Raw genomic sequence first — 22,353 nt, 5'->3', positions numbered from 1 at the left:
CGTGCTGCGTCTTGATCACAGTAAAAAATCACAGACAGTCTCATGTAACAGGAGTTATTGCCTGCCTCTCAAAATAGCACGCACACTCATCCCTGCTTCGAAATGACCAGATCTGCTGCTAGGCCCTGGTTTAAAATGTGTCCGTGCAGGAGCACAGCCATTACCATACAGCAGCTTTTAAAAAACATTTTAATGGCTATATTTTGACATCATTTATTTCTGTTGCCACCTTAAACGTCTTTAGGAATTTACTAATACATTTATCTGAAGGGACCCACAGGCTCCCCCAGACTGCCGGAAGGATCCAAGACACAAAAAAGTTAAGGATCCCTGCTTAGGTTCGTGAGTTCAACTCTTATCTAATGTGCGATCACAGGACAGCGTTGCACCAGCCTACACCTCTCTCATTCCATTTGTACCCTGTGATTTACAGTTTCATGCCCTGCCTGAGTTCCCTTTGAATCCACAGACAAAGGAACTATTTCAGACCTCTTTTTTGCATTTTCTGCAAAACTGCTCCTACAGACGTCATTGTTCATAATGTCCCTTTCACAAAAATCCACATGCCCACTTTGCTCTTCAACTTCATGCTGGGAGAAATGTTTGTCCCATTTTAAGAAAGGACCTAATTTCCTATTCTTCAGGAGGAAGACTTAGCTCAACATGTTCGTTTCCACGATGGTTGTCAGAAGGCCTGAGCTACGTCTGAAGCTCAAATGCAGTCCGTCGGTCCCATCTCTCAGAAATCCTCTCTCCTCCCCAGACCTGGTCTTCTCCCCTTCTGCACTGTTGATAACTGAACAATTGTTGCTCGTGTGTTTTCACAGCAAGCCACCTCAGATCCACTTGGTGGACTGACTTTGAGGGACTCTGTAGTAGCATTTGGAGATAACTGTACTCGAATTCAAACCATGAGGATAAATTTTTTCTTAAGGACGAGACAAAAACTCTTAAATGATCCCATGTGGACTATAATTAAATCTGTGGACAGTTTCCCAAAATCTAAAACGCAGCACGTCAGCAGGAGTCCTTGAGTTCCCCCGTTTTCCAGGCAATTTTTCTGCATTTAAAATTAACACACATTTGGAAAGTGTCTTATTCCATATTCTAAAAATTGTTTAATGGAGTACGTACTATAGACAGGCTTGAGTGCACCAAATTTTCAGTAGGGGTTTTAAAAATAGTTTCCCTTATGGTATTAGTCTCATAACCTATACTGATTTTGCCAACATTTTATAAGATCTTCCTTAAGGAAAAATATTTCTACCTTTTTTTTTTTTTTTAAGATTTTATTTACTTGTCAGAGAAAGAGGGAAAGAGGAGAGGGGCAAAAAGAGGGAGAAGCAGGCTCTCTGCTTAGCAAGAAGCCCGATGTCGGACTCGATCCCTGGACCCTGAGATCATGACCTGAGCCAAAGGCAGCTGCTTAACCGTCCAAGCCATCCGAGCCACCCAAATGTCCGTCTACTTTCTCTCCTTACAGATCAGAGGCTGCCTAGTGGCACTTAAGAGTCTAACATATTTCATCTGTTAAAAACAAGACAACACTCTCGCAATGGAGTCGCTCAGGTTAAGTCCCATGTCACCTATCCGAGACTCAGTTCCAGCTCCTGTTTGCCCAGGAGCAGAATCAACAGTCAGTGGCCCAATGAGCACATTGAGATAATCTGCCAGACAGATGCCTGCTACCCCCTGAAGGAAAGCAACCTCGCAATAACCAACCAGATTTGTTTGCCTAGTCTGACTTCCTCGCTCCCACTCCCCTCGGCCCATGAAAGTCTCTCGTGCTGTACCACACCTCAGAGCTCCCTTCTATCTGCTCCATGAGAGGTGTGCCTGGTTCCAACACTGTGAAAGCCGGGGAAACCCTGATTGTCGTTCAGCTCAGTCACTCTCGTTCCCCCAAGTATTTATGCCCGCCCTCAGCCTTGGCTCCGGGAACGCCCGCCTCGGTCACCCACCTTGTCCCACTTGGCCCGGAGCTCGTCCATGGTGACAGTGCTGTAGGGGTTGCTGGAGCTGATTCTGATGTTGTAGCTCTGGATCACCTTTTCCACCTCGTTCTGGATGGCCATGATGGACTGCCGCTCGCCGTCCGCCTCCGGCAGCGTGGCCTTGAACTGCTCGTGAGCAGTGATCAGACTCTAACCCAGAGACAGAAGTGGAGGGAACTTTACTGTCGTGTGGATGCTACAGGTTTTGGTGTTCCCTTCTGCACATGTGTGTATGCCTTCTATAAGGGCAGGAATCTGTGCGGGGAAAACAAATTCTGGATGTTTTCAGAAAGTGGTTTGGTGCACAAAAGTCAGGTTCCTTGGAAATGGAAAAAAAGATAACCACGATGACTAATTAATGGCTATGAATCCAAAGTCTTAAAAAAAAAAAAGTAACTGTTTCCTTTAAAAAAAAAAAAAAGTTTGCTTTCATAATTTTTGATCCCCAACTACTGTCTGTGTTTTACTCTCCACTGACAAACAGAACTCAGCTGCCCTTTCTAACCTCTTACCTTTGTAGTCCAACAAAAGAAACTACTGTTTCCTGCCTTTATACTTAAAGACCACCAGGAAATACATCCCTACTTCTCAAAAGGAGAAGGCCATGAAAACCAACTCTTTCCCCCTACGGCTTTAAAAACCTCCATTTATCAAACCTATCCTTTGGCCTTAATGTGTAAGGCAGGAGCCCCTTGGTTCTGGTCTAGGTAGATGCCTGGCAAACTACTTTCCAGTGCCTAGCTAACAGTCACTATAGTCACTGCAAGAGATTGGCTGCTATAGAGAGACTGACCTTACACCCAAGGAAGAAACTATATCATGCATTAGGTATGGCTTCCACAGCAAACTTACAAGTCTCACTCATTCCAAAAATAAATGATTTTAGGTTGCTAACCTCTGCTTAAGAACGCACACACAAAAACATGCAATGTTCAACAAAGTAATTTCTTTCTCCCTACACCCAGGTGTAAACCCTTCCAGAATGTTCCTTGGCAGGGAGGTGTGGGTTCAAATTCCAACCTTCAGCCTTCCTTCATATTTGGATTCTTTCTGATGATTTACCTATTTTACAGAAAGAAGAATTTAGAAGTATTTTCCCTGAATATTCCACTGTACATCAAATTCATTGTACACTGGCCTCTCAGTAGACTAGGTGCAGGCTCTTTGAGAGGAACTCTCCTCCCTAACGTGACTCCTTACAGAAGTCTTACTCACAACTTTGAAGTTCTGGAAGAAATCAGAAGCAGAGCATTCTGGTGTTACGGGAAATAGGAGGTGCTGCTTTGTGGTTTCTTATGTTTTTGGCCCAGCAAAACTATATAGATCTCAACAAACAGTAATATGCAAGTATTTGCAAGGTCCTTATCTCAACAGCCAATAAACTCACACCTTTCTACAAATACCATCCAAGGGCATAAATGTCAATGTTGCTCAAGGACTCCACAGAATTTTTTAAAGAACAGGCCCTTTTAGATGTCTTCACCATTGTCAGATGATGTTAATTTTTCCATCGCCGCCAAGCCTCGTGCACACATTTTTAAGCTAAGGGTCCAAGGGTTATTTGGGCTGCCTAGCTACATTTTTCTTAGTAAGAAGCAAAACAAAAGAATTCCACGTTTTTAAAATGACACTTCCTCTCGAGCGCAGTACGGGCATGGGGCTGGGGCTTCAGGTACCTGGATTTCCTCAATGCTGTGGACAATGAACATGTCCTGCAGGTCCTCCATGGCGCCCTCCATCCAATTGTTGAAAGGAGCCGCTCGCTTGGCAAACTCCAGGTGAAGCTGATCAATGGTTTCTAGCAATTTCTCAGTTCTCTGGAGAGAAGTTAAACAGAGAAGCATTATCACGGATAAATACAAAAAGTTCTCTCCAAAGATGGCAACACGGGTTCCAGAACAAACAACTGTTATCTAACATTTTGTTAATCACAATGCACTCATCATCAGCATGTGTATACAAAAGATTAGCCAGTGTTCCGTGATTAGGCTGAGCCCTACAGGTCCCTGAAGTGGATTCTGAATTAAAAAAAAAAAAAAAAATTAATAACATCCAGAATAGGCTTGTTTTCAAAGGAGAGTACTCTGCTCTGTGCTACTTTTCTGAAAACTGAGACTCCATAGGGGGGATGTAGTCACTGGCTTCCGACTGACATAGGACCCTTAAGGTCAGCTCTGATTCCCCAAACATGCTAGGTAACAACACTCAACACACTGTCCTCCTCTTCTGGGCAACACACCTCACACCTTTCCCAGATGTCACTGACCTAAGTGAAGACAGAGGAACTACAGCTTAACGTTCTCAAATCCTACTTCAGGATCTAACACAGAGATCCTCCCAGCCTCTCTGGGCATGGTTTCGAGTCCTGTAATCACCACCTGATACAAAATGGGTTTGTACCATCATCTTACTACCTCTGGATTCCTCTTTTTTTTTTTTTTTTTTTTTTAAATTCAAAAGTACGCTTCACTGAAAAAAAAAATACGCTTCCCTGCTCTGTGGATAAATTATGGGACAAAGCTACCCACTTCACATCTCCCACTTTCTCTTATTTTTCATATTCTCTGTGGTGGCTCCTCTCATGAGACAACCTGTTTTGCTTTAGACACAACATGCCACAAAAAAGCAGGGAAAATTAATAACAGGGACTCTAATTCAAGAGCCTCTGTGAAAAGATCTTATGTCAACAGGTGGCTGACGGGAAGTCAGGTCACCAGGCTTCACCTCCAGGGCCTCCCTCCTCTTCTGAGTAAGCGTTCCCAGTCTGTCCCACTGGTCACAGATTTTCTGGCACCGATCGTTGACGTTCACGGCGTCATGATAGTCTAGTTCGCTGCGGGGAGTGAAAACAAAGATGAACTTTCCCTGATGTTATGAGGAAAATGGACATGGGCTCAAACAGACTTTTTCGTTTTTAAGATCTGAGGAAAAAGTGGCAGAATATTTCAGGGTTTTGTTAACTGTCACCATTGCAAACATGATCATTGATCTTTGACAGATTCCAGGAAGAATGAATAAAACTCTTGCTGGTCCAACGGTTTTCTATACAGTCAAAAATCCTGTCTTCTCTGTGCCCCAAGCTGATTTCATTATGGCCCGGCCCAAGAGTATTATTATTATTATTATTTTTTAATTTTATTATTTTTTTTAGTTTATTTTATTTGACAGAGAGAGAGATCACAAGTAGGCAGAGAGGCAGGCAGAGACAGAGGGGAAGCAGGCTCCCTGCTGAGCAGAGGGCCCAATGCGAGGCTCGATCCCAGGACACTGAGATCATGACCCAAGCTGAAGGCAGCGGCTTAATCCACTGAGCCACCCAGGCGCCCCCCAAGAGTATTATTTTTAAGTGTCAGTGTACCTGTAAACAAAGCCAACCATCTGACCTGGAGGACAGGCCTGTGGGCCGCCCAAAGCCACAGCTACTGGAACAGCAAAGTGAGTCAAGGGGGAGGGAGGTATCAGCTTGCACCCCATCGTGTCCTTGGCTCCCCTCGAAGGGCACTGGGCTTCAGGGCTGGGGTGGAGAGCCAGGTCCAGACGGGACACTGTGGCGGCATCTAGCTCTGCAGGAATCTTGAAAAACTAGCAGACCAGAGCCCTTCCTCTTCTGGACAGAACTTCTGACTTGTCTAATGCCACTGGTATGACGCCAAGAACAACATGATGTCTTACGAAGCAAACCGTCTTTCCCCTCAAGTCCGGTCTATGCATCCTAATGGGATCTTTGTAAGGTGAACTTGGAATTCAAACAAATTCCCAGCTAGAAGGTTCACTTCTCATCTCTGGGGACAAAAAGTTAAGACGAAAGCGAGAGGCTCACAGACCTTTAAAGACACCTTTAGGAGAGACTTCACACACAGTCCAGAGAGACAAGGCAAATTTAAGGAAACTCCCTCCCACCCATCCTACCAAATCCATTCCCCTGAGGCTGGTGCTCATTTACTTCTTCCATTGACTTTGAATTAAGGCAATGGTTATTTACCAGGTGCTTTTCTTTTCCTCTTAAATAATACTAACTTCTCAGGTCCTAAATGTTATTGCTTCTGCTACTGAACAAAGGACGCACTCTGTGGTCCTGAGCTGAGGGTTTGTGCAGAGGGTAAAGCCTGTCCAGCTTACAAGCAGCTTTCCATGTGCACAGAACCCTTCATGTGACTGAGCCGCTGTTAGTTTCTTAAGCTCCTTGGTATAACACCCCCCCCCCCACCCCCTGAAACAAAACATACCAACAACTCAAGCAGCCTTGAATACAAAGTGAAAAGGCTATGGCTCTTCAAAATGCAAATATCATGGAGAATAAAGACTTCAAGGATTAAAAACCACCAATAAAATCTTAAAAAAAAAAAAAATGGGTGCCTGGGTGGCTCAGTGGGTTAAGCCTCTGCCTTCGGCTCAGGTCATGATCCCAGGGTCCTGGGATCGAGCCCATCAGGCTCTCTGCTCAGCAGGGAGCCTGCTTCCCCCTTTCTCTCTGCCTGCCTCTCTGCCTACTTGTGATCTCTCTCTGTCAAATAAATACATAAAATCTTTAAAAAAAAAAAAAAAAAGAATAAAAGCCACCACCTGGGGTCCTTCTATGGACCCATGATGGAGACCACAACCCTCCCTTCCCCATCATTGCCTTTAGGGGGTACATCCATTTCTCATTTCTCTAATTCATACAAAGTTTACACAGAGAGTTCTAAAAATAGCTGCTCTCAAGGAGTGAAGGTTTGTGGAACTGGGCATACTGGGTTTTCCGCACTTGGCAAGCCGCACGAGCACTGATTTATTTTTTTATTATTTTATTATTTTGTAAAAAAACAAGGAAGGAATACATTGAGATGAACACAGATTTAAGTTTTGTATGTGGTGGCTCTTTGGATGGTGTGAAGAACGGACACCGGATATTCCAGGAAGATACCACAAAACTACTCCTTAAATTTTACGGACAACACTTAAAGCCATTCCGAACTATTCACTGGTTATAGAGCATTAAATAGCTTGAGTTTAGTTTATCCCTTACTTTAATTGCAGCTGCTAACAAGCAGTCACACCCCCAACATTCAAGAAGCATGCTCTTGTAAAGACCACAAATCTGGGGTACAAATTGGATTATGAAGATCACAAATGATTAAGGGTTTATTTACCAAGACTAAAAAACGAATAGGATAGTCTTAAAAGAGGCCGTATCTGTTAGTCCATGAGTTTGCTCTACCCAAAAGTGAGCAACGTGGAAGTCTGAAAATCTAACATAGGAAAGTAAATGTTTGTGTTTCTAAAAATTATTCTGGGACAGTTATCCTTATGTGATTTCAGGCTCCGAAACTTCTGCAGGTATATCTGTGATTACAATGACAGGGAAGGGAGTTGGGAATGAAATCGGTACTTATCCAAAGGGGGCAAGGGTCTCGAAAAAAGGCTTTGAGAAACTGCAGGGAGGTGTCTCCCCGGATGTGGGTCAGAGCCAGAGGGTGTACCTGCGACAAGTGGGCCCTGAGAACGCCCCCTGGGGCTTACACCAGCCTGGACTCTATCCATGCTGTTCCCTCCCATAAAACAGAGAGCATGCAAAAGAAACTGCACATATCAGATGACACAGAAAAAGCAGGGCTGTGGTATGCCCTCCTGGGAGGTAAGGCAGGCATTTCTGTTTGGTGTGTGGATGTTCTGTACCCCAACCTGGGAGAGGCAGCCTTTCCAAGCTGGACCCCAGCCCTCCATGCTCATTTCTAACCCTCTTGGAAGCAAGCTGCCTGGGGTGGGGCTGGGGCGTGCTGGTGGATAGGAGGGCCCGGGGAATTCTAGCCCATCCAGAGAAACAAAGCTGACGTCTGTCTGTTGAGCTGCTTGGAAATACAGAGGCCTCCAGCTTGGTTCTTCCTAAACTGAGTACAGGCCAGCCTTGCCCTGCCTAGAAATGCTCTGGGGAAGCACTCCAGGGGAATCCTTGCACTGTATCCATGGTCCGGGGGCTTGTCGGGTAAAGCCAGGCAGCCACATGGGAGCAACAGCACCTGTGGACAGCAGACAGCACCTACTTGAGCTCCTGTGCGATGGCTGCTATCTGCTCCACCCGGTCCTGGTGGGCGGCCAGGTCGCTCTCGAAGGCCTCATGTTTCCGCAGCAGGGCCCGGACCTCGGTGAGAGACGCTGACTCGTAGTCCTTCTGCAGCAAGATCTGCTCTTTGCCTGCAAGGGTTGCAGAAGGGAGTATGAATATTCTGATGTCCCACATCAGCTTCCTGGCACCTGCAAAGTTCTTGCTGATGCTTCTGATTCCCAAGAACCAAGAGAAGGGGAAAAGACACAGTGGCACAGGTGTCATGGGTTTCCAGGCTCTAACTATGCTAACATTGCCCAAGTCCCTCTGTGTTCTAAAAGCTCGTGTCTACACATGGCCGGGGGGAGGGGAGAAGTACATTGAGTCCAGGCTAAATAACAGATTTGCACTCCTCATAATCCCAAGTAATAAGTACCTGATTTTCCAGTGTGATGCTTAGTTAAGTTAGTAATTATTAGTTCACAAGAATTACCTGGGATAGTTAGACAAGACACTTGGACTCTCCTAGGCTGCCCTCAGTTCAACCTTGACTCCAAATATCTTTTTTCTGGAAAGTATTTTCTGTGGTTAAATATAGCCTGTGGTTTCTTTCCTGACCATACTAGAAGTTTCTCTCTCTGAACCTCTACCTATTTCCCCACAAATATTTCTGAATCAAGCAACTGCTGTGATTATAAATGGACTCACATTTCTTCCTGGTTGATGACCTTTCAGAATTTAATTTTATGAAGCTGGAAATGGAAAGCAAGTGTTCGTACATTTAACAACAACACAGAGCACTTCCTTTGTGCCAGATATGGATTTAAGTGCTTTATACTGTGAACTCATTACATCCTCATGCAAAGCCTATGTGAGAGGTGTTCCTGGTGTCCCCCTTTGAAGAGGACACTGGGGCACTGACACATGAGGAGCTCATACAAAATTCTTAGCTGGGAAGTGTCAGAGTTGGGCCTCCAACCTGCGTGGCTGCAGACCCGTGCCTCTTGCCCTCTCACTGGACAACATCGACGATCAAACACCACCAAAGCAAAAAGGAACCAAAGGATGAGGGGAACCTCCCTGACCTTCCTCAAAACAGATGATGTGGTGGGGAGAATGTTATGTTCCTCTACCTCAGCAAAGAGCAGACAGGCAAAAAATAAAAAATAAAAATATAGATACAGGATCATAGTATCATAGCTTTGGAAAGAGATATGTTTGCATATCTGAGAGAAATAGATAAACCTGAGTGAAATAAGGCGGCTAAGACTGTAGAAAACGATCCCTTGCATTCCTCCTTCCAAGCAGATTTTCTACATGGGAAATTCTGTTGCTTCGTGGCGTTTAACATTAAACATTCTAGTGGCAGAACCTAGCCTCTGGGCCTGGGCTGTCTGACCGACAGGGAATAAACAGATACTTGCGGATCGAAGGGAACAAGAGTGGGGAAAGACAGGGGGAGGCCAGGACTTATGTAAGTAAGTGTGGGAAGAATGCGTTTCGGGTGCCGTTTTGTGAAAAAGCACATTATCTGCTCCACTGGAAAAGAAGTCTCCCCACCCACCTCCTGAAGACATTTAGGACTGGGACTGCAGCGTGGAGAGGGGCGGGGACACCTGTGCCCACAGGTTCACTGACGGGGGCGTGTGGAGGCTGCACACTGTGGCTCTGTCCACGGCTCAGCCTTGATGTTCTCGGAACCCAACCCCAGGCCAGCACACTTGCCGTAAGCCCACGTTTCGTGCGTGGACGCCTTCTGCCTGAACTTCTCCGCCAGGTGCTCCACACGCTCCAGCCTCCGAATCTCATTCAGCAGCCACTCCTCGTAGCCCTTCTCTGCCTGCTCCAGCCTCTGCCAGGCGCCGGCAATGTCCTGGGGGCGTTCAAGCACACGCAAAAGCAGGTTTGTTACCTCCAGCCTCCCGCTTTTCTAAAAATCCCCTTTGCCAGGAGTCTGACAGGTTTTCTTTTGTGTTTTCATCTCCTTGCTTTCCCCTCACCCTGCCCCCAAATAACCACTCCACTGTTTTGGCTCTGGAAGGTCTTACTTAGCAGGGAGGACATTAGGGGAAGGAAGGGAAAACTGAATGGGAAGAAATCAGAGGGGGAGACAAACCATGAGAGACTATGGAAATGTGGGAAACAATCTGAGGGTTTCAGAGGGGAGGGGGATGGGGGGACAGGGTAGCCCAGCGATGGGTATTAAGGAGGCACATTTTGCATGGAGCACTGGGTGTTCTATGCAAACAATGAATCATGGAGCACTCCATCGAAAGCTAACAATGTACTGTATGGTGACTAACATAACATAATTAAAAAAAAAAAACAGGAAAAAATAGTATTAAATCTGCTCTCCATATACCCTAATACATTTCTTTAAAAAAGAAAAGAAAGGTCTTACTTATTGCCAGGGCCTTTTTAAAACTAATATGGTTTTTCTCATCAGTCAATAAATGCCTGATACTTCTCCAGATGTGCACAAAGGCTTAGAGGCTTTAATTTTTTAAAGATGACACCTCTAAGTGACTCAATTCAAATCAACCATCCAACCAGCCTGCCATCAACAACCAATTCCTGGATGACAGCAAGAGACTTTTATAGATAGAAGAATAGATGATACCTTTAAGATTCCCTGCCCCTGAGAGCTTGCACGAATGGGGGGGGGGGGGGGGGAAGAAACAAGGTCAGTTTACCTTGAACAACACAGGGGTTAGGAGCGCCAACCTCCCACACAGATCAAAGTCAGTGTACAAACTTTGACTCCCCCAAAACTTAACTACTAACAGCCCACTGTTGACCAGAGGCCTCACTGGTAATGTAGATAGTTAACTAACACATATGCTGTATGTCCTATGTGTTATATACCGTATTCTTATTCTAAACAAAATGCCATCAAAAAAATCAAAAGGAAAATACGCTTATAGCACTGTCCTGTATTTACTGAAGAAAGTCCACATGTAAGTGGACCTGTGCAGGTCAAATTCGTGTTGTTTGAGGGTCAACTGTAATGAAACAAGGTCACCACAGACAGTGGTTGGCTGTGAGGTAAAGACAAAACGGGGTCAGGTGAGGCTAGGAGCCCCGCGGGGGGGTTCCTTCAGGTAGGTCACTTGGAGAAGACGCATCTGAGCCAAGTTACCTCAGTGACACAAAAACCCAGTTACATGAGGAGGCGGGAGTGAGCGCTAAGGCCTGAGGGGGGCTGGCCCCGTGGGTGGGGAGCAGGACCCCAGGGAGGTGAGGCCACGTGGGGGTGAGGACGCAGCAGCAGAGACCATCTGCAGGGGACGGAGGGGGTCAGATCACACGGGATCCTCTAGGCCGGGTTCATGAATCTGGATCTTAGTCTAAATACTCCGGAAAGTCATGAGAGGGTTTTGAGAAGGGGAGACACACTGTGGATTTTGTTTTAAAAAGAGCCCAGCTTGGGGCGCCTGGGTGGCTCAGTGGGTTAAAGCCTCTGCCTTCGGCTCAGGTCATGATCCCAGGGTCCTGGGATCGAGCCCCACATCAGGCTCTCTGCTCAGCAGGGAGCCTGCTTCCTCCTCTCTCTCTGCCTGCCTCTCTGTCTACTTGTGCTCTCTGTCTGTCAAGTAAATAAATAAAATCTTTAAAAAAAAAAAAAAAAAGAGCCCAGCTACTGCTGTGGAGAGAGGGAACTTTAGGGGCCAGGGAGGGGGACATGGTGGGGCCCAAGGGAAGAGGGAGAGAAGGAGGGAGGAAGGGAGGGAGAGAGAGGGGGTGGCTCAGCAGACAGCGACGCGTGCAGGTAGACAGCAGGGCTCAGAGTGAAGACAGAAGCTGGATGCAGAGCCACCAGGACCACTGAGGTACTGCAGGCAAGAAGGTGATGGAAAGGAAGAATGTGGATACTACCTGGGCTTGGGGCGTCCGTAACTTGGGCGTGGCAATGCCATTTGCTAAGACAAGCATGCCACAGCGGGGCTCAGGGACAGGTAGGGTCTGAAAGGCTCCGAGACGTCCCTGAGGCTACGCGAACCTGGGACTCGGGCAGAAGTCGGAGCTGGAGACACAGGGCTGGGGAGGCACTGGCCTGGGGGAGATCCCCTGGGAGTACGGGGTGCAGAAGAGGGTCGGCACCACACTTGGGAGAGGTCCTCCAACACACTGGGGTGGGGGTGGGCAGCAGAGGGAAGGAGTCCGTGGGGTCGCAAGAAAACGGCATGGTCGAGAGTAGAAAGAGTTTCTAGCAAACAGCATCGTTAACGGGGTTCAAGCAGCAGAGAATATGGAAATGAAAGTGACAGCCAAAATGCCACCACACACACACCCCTCCCCCAGAGCCAAACAGGTACGGCCTCCAGAGGGGACAAGCCAGGCCGCAGGGTGAAGAGTACAAGGAATAAAGGAGCAGTGAGCAGCTGGCAAGGGCTGCCACCGGGACTCCTTCTGGATGTTCCGCTGCGAAGGGCAGCCGAGGGCCAGGACCACACACTGCAAGCAGGCAGACAAGGTGGCAAGGTTTGCGCAAGTGAGCCTGGAGAGAAGGGGAGCCTGCCTTGCGGGGAGGGAGACCCCTGTCACACCAGGCCCTGCACAGGTGACCGGTAAGAGAGGGCACATGATGACAGTTGCGGGAGGGCAGAGGAGGCGGTAAGGGCCACTCTCGGCAGGGCACCACACCAGGAGCAGCTGGTGGGGAGAAAACATCCCAACTGATGTGCTAACGGGGCCCTCATCCTATCCATGCGCTGGAAGGAGCTGGAGAAGTCAGTGTGGCCTTCTGGGCAGCCCGTCAGGGAAGAGGCTTTGGGAACCGTCGGGCCTGGGGGCGGGCACTCACCGACACCATCTTGCCCTCGGAGGGCATGAAGGCGGGCCGGTTGCTGATCCGCAGCTTGGTCTGCAGCGTGTTGAAGTTGATCTCCAGCTGGCACTTCTCCTGCACCTTGGGTGGCTTGTGCTTGCGCCGATAGTCCCGGAAGTCCTCCAGCTTCTTCTGCATGGCCTGCATGGTCTTCTCCGGGGTCCGGTTCTCCAGCCAGGGGATCGTGCGGCGGATCCACTCCAACAGCTGCCCCCAAAAGACATAAATGCCGCTGAAGAGGCCAGCAACCCATCCCCCCACCCCCAGGTGAAAAACAGAAGCACCCGACAGTTGGAATGGATGCCACCTAACATTCCTAAGATGACAGAGTATGAATAGAATACTCTGGACTGAGGGAAGAGGATAAAAAGGCATCTCTATGCACATGTGCTGGGGCATGAATGAGAATTTCCGTGTCCCCTGGACCCCACCCCACGGCCACTGGTGAGCACCCCCACGGTCCCACACACAGGTCGAAAACTGAAAGGCAGCACGAGTCATGTTCCACAAGAATGTGACAGTTACAGGAAACTCGGGGACCAGACATTAGCAAACAAATGCCGGATGGAGCTTTCAGATGAAAAACAAAAACCTGACATGAGATGGAAACTCAGCAAAGAATCGGGTTTAACTGAAAATGTAATTATATTTCAAATAAGCTCAAATCTCATGAGTCTACTGACCGGGAAGCTGTATTGCAAATCTGGGACTGACTCAATGCCAAAGTATATTTGAATTTATCATCTAGCTTTTGAGGAAATCCACGTGACAGAATTGAAAACAGTAGTGAATTCCTAAGAATGTAGTATATATGCTCCCTTGTCTCAAATCACGGTCACGTTGAAAAGCCACTAAAAATGGACACTCATGATTACTTGGAAAATTAGAGCACTTAAGAATAAAAATTCACTACAATGGTGATACGCCCAGAGTCGAAGGGTTTGAGGAGGATAAATGAAGGACCAGGGAAGAAAAGGAAGGACAGAAGTACTAGGCGTCTGTCCTTTGGTCCTGGTTGTGCTTCTATCCTGATGTTGGTCCCTGGGTTAAACTATGCTGCCAAATTGAATTTTCCCACAGCAGGGGTATGAAAACATAAACTCAATATCATCAGATTGGATTACTAATAACCAGTCCTTTGGAAGATTTATTCCAAGTATCCTGACGCTTTTCCCAGGACAGACCAAATATCAGCTGAACCGAGTCAGAGCAAAGACCATTTGGTCACTGACATGTGTCACTGAAATTGAATTCAGCCCAGAGAGGGTGTGGCTGTGCCCTTCACTCAGCCCAGCCCTTGTACTGGGGAAGCAACACAGCAGCAGTGACGAGACTGCTTGGTTGCTTTTTAGGCTCTAATCAGAACAAAAAGAAGAGCAACGTGAAAAGCGCTCTTTTAACCAAGAATCTGGCTGAAGAGCTGAGGAAGGCATCATGGACATTTGTGCTCAAACGCGTTGGACAGGGAGCTCTGTCTTCCCCACATTTCCCTCTAGACATTCATAAGACACGCACTCAAGACTGAGTCGTGTCTCCCAATGGGCTGGACCAGTTCCCAGGACGCTTAGCTGCAGCATGGAGCAGGGCTTCTGAGGAATGGAGGGCACACGCTAGGTGAGGTCAGTAACCAATGAAGCAGGAGAAAAAAAAAAAAAGTAATGCAGTGTCCCCTGGGGGCGCCTGACCCTGGAGGTGCAGAGCTGAGTGCGGAATCACATCCCACGTCTGCAAACATGCAAACTACCTCTACGCTTTGGGGCGGTTGGGGAGCCCATCACGATGACTTTTGTGCCAATCAGTATGTCGCTACGAGACAGGCAAGCTCTGAGATCAACTGTGTTTTCCCACTTTGATTCTGTCCGAGATGAAAAATGCAAAGAAAGAAAACACTGACAGCCAGTGTGTCCCCCTCCGTGCCTCTCCCTCTGGGTGGGAATGGACAGGACTGCCGGGCACCCACTTCCTTTACCTCACTCGCTAGCCTCTCATATTCTTCCATCAGCCTCTCATTCTCTTGATTCACAGCAAGAACCTTACATATCCTGTTAGCCGCTGTCTCAGCCTGTAAAACACAATAGGTGAACAGGACAGCTCTGTGGACAGGGACGCGCATGCACAAAATGGAACGTGGTGGGGCAGGAGAGGAAACGAGGAGATGGCGTGCTGATTCAAGGTTAGGGTGGAGGAAGACTGAGGGTATGGCTGTTGAACACTAGGAGTCATTTCACACCTTTTTTACACAGACTTACACGGCAGGCTGAATGTACTGTGGGGAATAATGGGGAGATACCATTAGTCTAAAACACAAGCTTCGTAAAACATCAAGCAAGTTAGTGACAGAAATAAACAGGTCAAGGAAGCCAAAATCCCCCGTCCCTGAATGTCCACCTGAGCATTCTACTGACCTTGTGACTATGGGGTCCGAACTCTCTAGAGAACTTTGGAAATCAAAGCAAAAAAAAAAAAAAAAAAAAAAAAACAAAAAAAAACAACAAACAAAAACAAACGAACCAAAAAACTGGGTCCTGAATATATCTTGTCACTGCACCGAGTTCGCTGAAGCCCTCTTGTCTTGAAATGAATACACAGAACTTGCTGGAAGGGATCCTTCCACAGAGCTAAACTTGTTTTAAGATTTGTGTGACCTCCATGAGAAGTCACAGAGGTATATAGAATTCTCAGTCGTCATTTCGTGGAGGGGAACTTGGGCCAGAAGTGGCAAAGTGCCCTGAACCACGACCCCATGATGAATTAAGAAGAGCAAACAGCTCCTCCTGGCCCCCAGCCCGTCTCAAAGCCTGGCCTCTAAAGCCCCAATTGCAGTTAGTGTCATTTGCTGGTGACAGGCATAGAGGAATCACAGAAATGACACATCCTGTGTCTTCCCCCCACCCCTGCCAGTCCATCTGTTTTCTCCAAGTAGATTATGTGAAGGGGCAAGAGACAGTTGAGTAAGGAGAAAGCTGAGGGTCATTTGCCCACAACGTGTGTCTTAAGAAATGTGAATTTTTCTGAGGTTTTAACATCATTACCCTTTCACTGTTTCCATTAAATTAAGATTAGTTTTGAAAGATGTTAGAACAAATCACTGAATGGTGAAGGCAGTTTCTAGGCAGAGTAGAACAAGGGGCCCTGAGAAGGCGCTCATCTGTCCTTGCCCAACCTCCCTGTCACTGTTCAATGACCGTGGTGCCATTTTCCAGGCATTCTTTTCCTAAAGCACCAGTGCTTCCCACAATTAACTAATGAAATCAAAGCAGTATCTTAGAAAGAAGGAAGGATTTAAACAGCAACAACAACAACACTTCAGGAACTGTCTAAAGTTAAAGTTGTTAAGAAACACGAAGGAGTCACAGTTTGGAACTGGGCGTATTAGGTCATCACAACACACTCAGGAAGATTCCGAGGTAAGATGTGAAGCGCACGGACACACACCCAGAAACGCACACGCACACACACGCACACACAGCTAAAACCGGTGCCCCGGGCGGCACGGGCTGAGTACCTGCTCCGCGCCCGCAAACGCGTGGTAGAAGCAGGAAACGTAAGTCATGATAGCTCTTTCATCGGGTTTGGGAGTGTTCACAATGTCTGAAGGGAGGGAAGAAATAACACAGAAAACAAACACACATACAGATGAAGAGCAGAAACCAGGGGGAACAGAGGGAAGAACAGACCGCTCTCCACCGATCCGTTTTCTGGGTGTGTCTGGGGCCCCCGGTCCTAAAGCTTGGGAGGGCTCTCGGGCCCAGGCGCGGTTTGTGAACACAAGGGCTTGAATGACTTGAGCCAGCAGGTTCTCTGGTTTGGTTTCTGTTTTTTTTTTTTTTAATAATTGGTCTGAGGGCTTTCTGCATCCCCCACCCCATGATGAGCTTCTAAAAGTGCGGTCAACGCACAAATACAGGGACTGCATGCTACATATCCGGGCTCGTTATCACGTCCTAATGACTCGTGAGGCCCACGTCCACTCGTCTGTTGACTACATCAGGCCACCTGCCACCGGTGCTCTGGGCCACCCATGTCACCTTGCAAGATGCTGGGAACACTGGCAGAGCCCCAAGGCCCCCTCTCTCCTGCCCCTTCCCCACCCCACCTTCCTAACTGTCTGCTCCGTGGCTTGGCTCCTGGGGCGGGGGGGACAAGAGTCACTGGAGAGGACGTGCTTTTTAACCCATTCTGTGCCTACTTACCTTGCCATTTACAGAAATCACCAAGGTAACAAAACCTCTAAAGAGGACAGACACGGCTTGTACTTATTGTGACTCTTGCTACGGTCTGTAGTAGCTGCCGAAACCACCAACAGGAAGAGAAAACAGGACCGTGTGAACACGCAACCTTTCTCCTTCCACCTTGGCGACAACACTGTTTGCTGAATTGCTTTTTAACTTTAAACTCAGTTTGGTCACTGGATAAAACACAGTTAAAAAGAGACCTTGTACTTCCCTAAGGGCAAAACCTAGCCATCGGGTTTTCAGAGGGCATGCCCAGAAAGGATGTGGGGGTTGTGTCACGGCATGGAATCTTCTGGAAAACAAACATGAACGGCATACTATTGCATGGACAGAAAGTAAGATTCAAAGAAAACTAGACTAAAAAAGACAAATGACTGCCTCCTCAGAACCAGACAGGTCTCCTTACTCAGAGGAGAGGGGGAAAGAGAAAAACAATTGGAAAAAAAAAATTAAGACACAGAAGGTGAAGGGTGAGTGGTGATTCATGTTTTACATCCTCACCTTCTGTGCACCAGCAAAAGCATGATAGTAACAGGAAACATAAGTCATTATGGCTCTCTCATCAGGTCTGGCAGTATATACTAAATCTGTGTGGAGAAAAGAAGGTTAACTGCCCGGATGTTCTAGCACTCGCAGGCTTTGGCCAAGTGCTGCCTTGGAGAAGTCAAAGCAATGAATCTCCCCACCCCGCACCCCTCCCACACTCAGGCTATTAAAACTTTGGCTCCAGTCAAAGAAGTCAGAACTACAAAGTCACTACTCTCTGTGTCATTCTGAGAACTGCCAAAGAGAAGGAGATGGTAGTGGAGAAGGTCCCTAAACGGGCAAGGAGGTCACATCCACGGCCAGAATCAGAGCTCTGGAAGCCCACAGGATGCACACGACAGGACATTCCCTGGGACTTTCTCCCGCTGCACACACAGAGGGGGTCAACAGAGATCCCTTCTGTGAGTCCACACAGAACCTACACACCCAGGAACTTAAGCCTGGTGCTCACCTCAAGGAAAGGTTTGTGGAGGAAAACAGAGAAACAACGTTCAGAATCTTTTAAAAGCACAGCAGACGGTTAAGAGGGGGACAACTTTCTACAGTGTTTACTACAGGTAACAGTTCACAGGAGAGTGGTCCAAGGAGCCAGTCAAAAATCCCCACTGAGGGTTCAAGCCCCAACACAATGACAGCAGGCGGGAAGGCAAGGTTGCGCCAGAAGGACAAGCGTTCTGACAGGAGGCAGCCAGCTCGCGATGTGGCCGAAGTAAGGTCATGCTAACACAACGCTGCGGTGGTGATTAAGTCCCAAGGGCAGGGGAAGCGAGGATAAAGAGGGTCACACGTGGGGGGACCTGCTGGGTAGTCCTGTCACAGTAAGCCCCACACCCAAGTCCGTCAAGTTCATGACTGCCAGAAAATTCCTGTGAGAAATTACACAGAAAATAATATAGTATGTAAGCATTTTTCTGAACCATTTAAAAGGAATTAGACAAAAAAGGCACAAGGGAGGAGAAAATGAAGGAGTACCAGCACATCTCAACAGCCTGGAAGGAGTCACAGGATGGACACATGCCCAGAGCAGGACTCAGAGGCTAAGGAAAAAAATCATCTAAGACGCATGTCAGCAGGCCAGAGGAATAAAGATGGTGACCCTGAACTCACCCTCAACCGCAGTGTATTAGAGAGGTATTAATTTACTAAATGTCTGTTTTCTCCTCTCTTTAGTATCCTAGCTATTAATTCGAGTGGATAAACTCTAGGTAGTTATTTACTCTATGGAAAGTTAAAAGGAGATGCCACACAAATGTAAACTTAGTTTAGAGAGGACAGACAGACATAAAGGAAAAGGAACTATTTATTCTATGCTGCTCTTCCATTTTTTCTTTAAAGATTTTATTCATTTATTTGACAGAGAGAGATCACAAGCAGGCAGAGGGGCAGACAGAGAGAGGAGGAAGCAGACTCCCTGCTGAGCATAGAGCCCGATGTGGGGCTCGATCCCAGGACCCTGGGATCATGACCTGAGCTGATGGCAGAGGCTTAACCCACTGAGCCACCCAGGTGCCCCAATTCCTCCATTATTTTATTGACTCTCTCCCTTTATAGAGTTTTTGAAAACCATCAATCAATTCGGAGGAGTGTATTTAAGTGTTAATGCCCAATAATGGTGTTTGTTAAAATGGTTAAATTAATGAATGGGTAAAATCAGAATCCTACTTTGAAGGTCCCTGTTATGAGCTTCACTGAATCCCTCAAAAGGATATGTTGGGGTCCTAACCGCCACCCTGGTACCGGTGACCATGACCTCATTCGCAAGAAGGCCTTTGTAGACAGAATCAAGTTAAAAGGTCCTGCTGAGAGAGGAAGGATCCTTCATCTAACATCACTGATGTCCTTACAAGAAAAAAAGAAAGAGATGTAGAGACAGAGAGGGGGAGAGCAAGGCCACCCAAAGCCAAGGAACACATGGGGCTTTCTGAAGCTGGAAGAGACAAGGAAGGAACCTCCTCTACGGGCTCTGAATGAAGCATGGCCCTGCCAACAGCTTGGTTTCAGACTTACAGCCTCCAGAATCATACGTGAATAAATTCCTGTGTCTTCAAGCCAATGAGTTTATGATAATTTATAATACAATCACCAGCAATAAGGAGGAACAGAAGACTGACAATGGGCGATAATCAAGTTCTTTGCTTTTCCCCAGTAATCCCAATTAGGGGAAGAAATGGACCGTGAGGGAATCATAGTATTAACCACAAATGCAGTAACCTAAGTTCCTTGACGGCAGGACCCTGCCTGGTACACCTCATTCCCTCCCAAGGTACCTAGCCAAGGGTCTCGCCCGCGGCAGGCACTCAGTCTATGTCTGCTGAGTGGTAAGTGACTCACGAACAAGCGAAATGAACGGATGGTCTCCACTATCTGTGCTTTCTACAGCGGTGTGCCACAGAGCGACCCACACGAGTCTGTCTCATACTGAGGGCACACAAGTTATTTGAAACCAGTCCCCAGCATGAGGGTTGCCCAGCAGCAAAATGCTTAGATGTTCCCGCAGATCTAACTAAACTAAATTTAATTCAGACCTAAAATGAAACATGGAAGTTTGAGAGGTATGCGGACGGCTGAACGCTCCGTATTCTCTGTTTCGATTCTCTACCTTCTGGTTGGAAGGAAGGATGTTTTCCCTTGTGGAGTCCTGAGCACTTCCCAAGAAGATTTATTTGCTAAGCTCGTCTCCATGTGGTAAGAAAAATAACAGTGTGTTGTTACAAAAATAAAAATAGTTTTTGTTTGCAGATCACAAACCCAAGTATTCCGTTTCTTTGCCAAAACTGAACTTTTTTACCGAATTCTCCTACTATAGTTTTGCTGGCAGGGTTTTGAGCAGGATTTTTTTTTTTTAAAGATTTTATTTATTTATTTGACAGACAGAGATCACAAGTAGGCAGAGAGGCAGGTAGAGAGAGAGGGGGGGAAGCAGGCTTCCTGCTGAGCAGAGAGCCCGATGTGGGACTCGATCCCAGGACCCTGGGATCATGACCTGAGCCAAAGGCAGAGGTTTTAATCTACTGAGCCACCCAGGTGCCCCTTGAGCAGGATTTTTAAAAAGAATTCATGAACATGCTACAAATGAAATGCTCTTCACACTCCTGTGGCCAATGACAGAAATGTCTTCAGATTCCTAAGTACGTCAGATGTAATCTGGCTATGAAGTCTTATAAATCCCTACTCACAGCCATGGCACGACTAGGCCACAGACTTTCTGCAAGTCAATAAAACACAACTTTCCTCTCACCTTCAGCATCCAGCATTTTAGGAATATCCAGGTGCTTCTCTGCAATTTCCATGGCCAGGTTGATATTTCCTATTGGGTCATCCTGCATGAAAAACGCACAACCAGTGTTTGAAAGTATCTTTCGAATAGGAGTTATGAGTAATGTGTTTGACACACCTCATTTCTAGGAGGAGACCTTTCCATGCACATAACCATTACAGTGTAAGCAATTTCCCTTCTTATCTTTTTCCAATCATGTCAAATATTTAGAGAAATACCAAAAATGATATGAACCCCACACAGTGCATGCACACTTCAACTCACAAAATGTTTTAACAAAGCACATAATCATTCCAACAAAAGAAGCCCTATATCGTTAAAACTTTTTTTTTTTTTAAGATTTTATTTATTTATTTGACAGAGAGATCACAAGTAGGCAGAGAGGCAGGCAGAGAGAGAGAGAGAGAGAGAGGAGGAAGCAGGCTCCCCGCTGAGCAGAGAGCCCGACGTGGGACTCGATCCCAGGACCCTGAGATCATGACCTGAGCCGAAGGCAGTGGCCTAACCCACTGAGCCACCCAGGCGCCCCTTCTTTTTTCTTTTTTTAAAAGATTTTATTTATTTATCTAACAGAGAAAGAGAGATCACAAGTAGGCAGAGAGGCAGGCAGATGGAGAGGAGGAAGCAGGCTCCCTGCTGAGGAGAGAACCCAATGTGGGGCTCGATCCCAGGACCCTAAGATCATGACCTGAGCTGAAGGCAGGGGCTTACCCTCTGAGCCACCCAGGAACCCCTAAAAGAAGACCTATCGTAATGCGAGCCATACCTGCATAGTTTATGCATGTGTTTACAAAGCCAAATTGCTGAGTAAAATCTTCCCTTTTGTTTTAAATGTATAAGAAAAATTTCAGCCTTAAAAATAGATTGATTCTGACACTTTGTGAACACTATCTCATTTATACTGAGAGAGATAAAATGTGGCAGTGAAATATTTTCTTGGCTCAGCTACTGGCCATGTGACCTTGGGCAGATTGCTGAACTCCATACTTCGTTCGTCCGTAAAGGTGGGATGATAACGGTACGTACTTCATCAGTACGTTATATTTCACTGTGCACAGCGAAGACAGAAGGAATATGCATGTATATGTAACATACACAAAATAATATGTATATATAACATACACATTAGAACATGTACTAATATACATATTTAATATGTGTGATATACACATATGTCATATGCACATGAGTACATACATACATATATAACAATATATTTATTTATAACACAGCCTAATCGAGAGCTATGTAAATATTAACTGCTAGTGCTCATTACAATCATTTCTCGCTCATCTTTGACAGCCAATTACCACAAGTCTGTTGACCATAGGTAATAAAAATCGATCATTCTAACGTGCTAACAAAACTAGTTCAATCTAGAACAATCCCTTCATTTTGCAAATGAGACAGAGACTCACTGAGAAAACAGACACCATCTTCGTGTTTGAAGC

General features: G+C 46.6%; 1 protein-coding gene across 2 annotated transcripts in view; it reads right to left on the bottom strand.

The window, feature by feature from the left end:
• ACTN2 (actinin alpha 2) overlaps positions 1 to 22,353 on the bottom strand; it is a 65,449-nt gene that overhangs the window by 7,138 nt on the left and 35,958 nt on the right. The window contains exons 7-15 of one of the 2 annotated variants that reach the window (XM_059170330.1): positions 20,864 to 20,945; positions 17,581 to 17,666; positions 14,814 to 14,906; positions 12,821 to 13,051; positions 9,742 to 9,889; positions 8,015 to 8,165; positions 4,719 to 4,827; positions 3,671 to 3,811; positions 1,962 to 2,144 (exon numbers count right to left, since the gene is read on the bottom strand). In XM_059170330.1, coding sequence (XP_059026313.1) covers positions 1,962 to 2,144; positions 3,671 to 3,811; positions 4,719 to 4,827; positions 8,015 to 8,165; positions 9,742 to 9,889; positions 12,821 to 13,051; positions 14,814 to 14,906; positions 17,581 to 17,666; positions 20,864 to 20,945 — 1,224 coding nt within the window. Of the gene's footprint in view, positions 1 to 1,961; positions 2,145 to 3,670; positions 3,812 to 4,718; positions 4,828 to 8,014; positions 8,166 to 9,741; positions 9,890 to 12,820; positions 13,052 to 14,813; positions 14,907 to 16,349; positions 16,436 to 17,580; positions 17,667 to 20,863; positions 20,946 to 22,353 lie in introns of both variants that reach the window. The other variant, XM_059170327.1, reaches the window with a different exon arrangement.

Source organism: Mustela lutreola, chromosome 4 (genome assembly GCF_030435805.1).
Source record: "Mustela lutreola isolate mMusLut2 chromosome 4, mMusLut2.pri, whole genome shotgun sequence".
NCBI classification, from domain to species: domain Eukaryota; kingdom Metazoa; phylum Chordata; class Mammalia; order Carnivora; family Mustelidae; genus Mustela; species Mustela lutreola.
This window is presented reverse-complemented; position numbering and strand designations above follow the sequence as displayed.